General features: G+C 40.6%; 1 protein-coding gene across 1 annotated transcript; it reads right to left on the bottom strand.

Annotated features, from left to right (window-relative positions):
- Positions 1-1,313: 1,313 nt before the first annotated feature.
- On the bottom strand, positions 1,314-3,148 carry LOC137010728 (uncharacterized). Its single transcript, XM_067373004.1, has 3 exons — positions 2,768-3,148; positions 2,276-2,457; positions 1,314-2,093 (listed from the first exon to the last, which is right to left on the bottom strand). The coding sequence occupies exons 2-3, from the start codon at positions 2,411-2,413 to the stop codon at positions 1,617-1,619; spliced, it is 615 nt and encodes a 204-aa protein (XP_067229105.1). The 5' UTR covers positions 2,414-2,457; positions 2,768-3,148; the 3' UTR covers positions 1,314-1,616.
- Between the last annotated feature and the right edge of the window lie 212 nt (positions 3,149-3,360).

The raw sequence follows: 3,360 nt of genomic DNA, 5'->3' as shown, positions 1-3,360 counted from the left end.
AAGTATTATCCATCAAATTATAATTTCAATGCAAATACAATTCCACTACTACATTCAAACAATACAGTCTGGCTGGCCTATTATGCTCTCTACTTATCATACTAAAAGAACACATTCATCCCCCCAGAGCACTTACAGGTTCATATTCAAGACCATTCATACCTGTCCCTGAACAATGCAACAGGCATCTCCCCCAAAATCCAAAACATAAAGAGCCTAATGCTGACCTATAAACACTTCTTCAACCCAATAGCATTGTGAGGACGAACAATAGAACCCATTAACTATGTAAATGTGATCTTGAGAGAAAAAAACATTTGCAGGCATTTTTTTTTAAATTTTTGAAAGTGATGTTGTAATTCTGCAGAAGTGGGCTTTGCAGGGTTAATTCAAGAATGTCAAAATCACTGAGTTATTAATGGTCTGACGAGTTAAACTAATTTCTTTTAATTATATTGTTTTTTAGTGCCCAGACACAGTGGAAGAGTGGCAGCAAGTAGCCGTTGGATTCCAGAATCAGTGGCATTTCCCAAATTGCCTGGGTGCTCTGGATGGAAAGCACATTAACATTCGTCCCCCTCCAGGATCTGGATCTAAATTCTTCAACTACAAGCATACATTCTCAATAGTGCTTATGGCACTGGTAGACAGCAACTACAGATTTCTGTATGTTGATGTGGGCTACAACGGGCGCATTTCAGATGGTGGAGTGTTTGGGGATGCTCATTGCAGGATGCCTTGCAGAAAAGAACATACAACATTCAAGCACCAGCACCACTTCCTGAATCAGACCAGCTGGCCCCTTACTGCATTGTGGCTGATGAGGCATTCCCCTTAAAGGAATACCTCATGAAGCCATACCCGAACCGCAAGCTGTCTGTAGAGCAACGCATATTCAATTACAGACTTTCGCGAGCTCGAAGGGTGGTTGAAAATGCATTTGGCATCCTGGCAAATCGTTTTCGCGTCCTACTAACCACCATTAATATTCAAAGCACTGCCAAAGTGGAGGACATTGTTTTGTCTTGCTGTGCTCTGCACAACTTTCTGCGCAAAGAGTGCTGTGAAGTGTACATGGCAAGGAATCGACCAGGAAGAACAAGATCATGACACTGTCCCTGGAAGATGGAGAGAAGACCCTGGCCTACAGCAGGCCTCTCTGCCACGCACAACCAACAGTACAACACACGCCAAACAGCTCAGGGATAAACTGTGCCAGTACTTTAATTCGGACACCGGTGCAGTGCCCTTTCAGTGGGGCAAAATATAAGCATGTAGCAAACTTGTTTCTTTCCCCCTTGACCTTGGTTTATGTTTTATAACAATGGTGTGAATTTGCAAAATAAAGTTTATATTTTTACATCATTGTGTTTTGTGATTTTTTTTTTACATAAAGAACAGTGAAGTACCTTTTACACAAAGTCAGTGTTTTATTTTCAAATGTGCAAAAATAGCATTAAGGTAATTTACAGAAAAATATCAACAGTTGGTATTTAAAATAAATAAAATGTACAGAAATATAAACTTTGCATAAGTACTCTAATATAACGTACAACTAAGCGTGACATATTTACTAAATGCTACAATATCTGTTTACAATTTTGCTACATAAAAAATTACAAGTGTGTATACTGATTGGAAGATGCATCCAGTGCATGGTTGTGGCCCACTGAATATTTGAAAATGCAATTATCAACCTCATGCTGGAAATGTGGCAGTAGATGTGGTGGCAAATTCCGCATTCTGTGTTCAAGATTTTTGCAGTAAGCTGAGATGGCATCATTGGTGTTTTCCTGTGATGCCAACTTTTCCAGAGTTTTGCCGATGGTGCGCATCAAGTTTGTGGATTCCTCGCTGGAGGATTCGTCTTGCATCTTCCTGCGCTTCCCTGGAGGCTTTGGTTTTATGTTGGAGCTTTGCAAATGGTCCTTTCTCATGGCTGTGGACTCAGTTCCACAGATGGTGGATTCAGCCAAGGGTGTACTTGACCGTAGGTCAGCATCACTGAAGCTGGGGTCTTCATGGGTGCCAGTCCAGGTGTCACTGTTGGTACCATCTGAGGGTGAACAGGAATCACTATCAGCCGCAGGTTCCTTAAAAACATAAGATACAAATGTGACAAGTTAATGTAATGGCTTGACTTAATATGCGGAGTTACTTGTGAATAGACTCTTTTAAAGAAGCACTTGCCATCTTACAAAAAGCAAAATGTTTATTTTATTCTGAAATTAAACAATAAATAAATAAATAAATATAAATATATTTGTTTATTTACCATGATCATTAGATTTGAAGTGCTCTCCTTCCTTTTTGTGTGAGGCTCTAGAAACTGCAGGCGGTTCAGGATCCATTGCTGCCTGCCAGTCTTCTGAGCTCCAGAACTTCCTGAGGGTCCTTGTTTCTTATAACGCATGTATTGGGTTCGCAATGAATCCCACCGCTTCTTGAGCTCTTTTTCTGAGGGACAAAGTAAAATTTTGTAAGCATTAAGTGTTATGGCTGCTTATTTTGTCACTTTAATGAGTATTTGTTATGCCAACAAATGTTACTTTTTGCTGTATTGTTAATTATATTATTAACAATTTGATTAACTTTAATATTATTATGAAATATGAGATGCTAGCACAGCACATATTAATTACTGTCTGTTTCCATAAACAAACTTAGTTTGGTACACACAAAACACTAAAATGGTTATATTAGTTTTACTATGGACTATTGAACAATTACAAACAAGCTTTCTCAATTGCCAAAAAGGAAATCTTACCTGATATGACGAGTTTATTTTTCGATCTCACGCCACAGTTCAGCTTTCAGCACACGGTTGACATAACATTTTTCCGTAATGTCATACAAACCCGGCCTTTCCTGGATCATGTTGATCAATTCGTCTTCACTTGCCTCGTTCCAGATAGCCATGTCTTTCACGTACCTAAGGTAAACAATGTGTGTTCCCTCTTGACTTCGTCGTTTACTTGCTTCGTCACTTCCGTTTTTCTTTTCTCATGCACTGGTTCGCTAGCTGAACAGCCAATCAGAATGATCATATGGCCCGACGGCCCGACGAGGTCCAACGCCGATTCAACATTTCGAATCGGCCGAAACAAAGCCGACGAGGACCAACTTCAGCCGACGGTGCAGAACACACCGAGGAAACTTAGTCGGCCGACGAAGAAAAACTGCCCGACGGCCGACCGTCGGCTTGGTGCACGATTTTAAGCACCAACTGTAAACACCGACTGAACGCAACTGGCTCTGACTCGGGCCGATTGGACATGTTCAGTCGTAAGTATCAAATTACATTCATAATCGGGCTTACAATCGTTAGGTGTGTCCCCGGCTTAAGACGTGTGTCAAGTT

The sequence above is a fragment of the Chanodichthys erythropterus genome, chromosome 3 (assembly GCF_024489055.1).
Source record: "Chanodichthys erythropterus isolate Z2021 chromosome 3, ASM2448905v1, whole genome shotgun sequence".
NCBI lineage: Eukaryota > Metazoa > Chordata > Actinopteri > Cypriniformes > Xenocyprididae > Chanodichthys > Chanodichthys erythropterus.
Note: the sequence above shows the minus strand (reverse complement) of the source record. Positions and strands in the feature narration are given on the sequence as shown.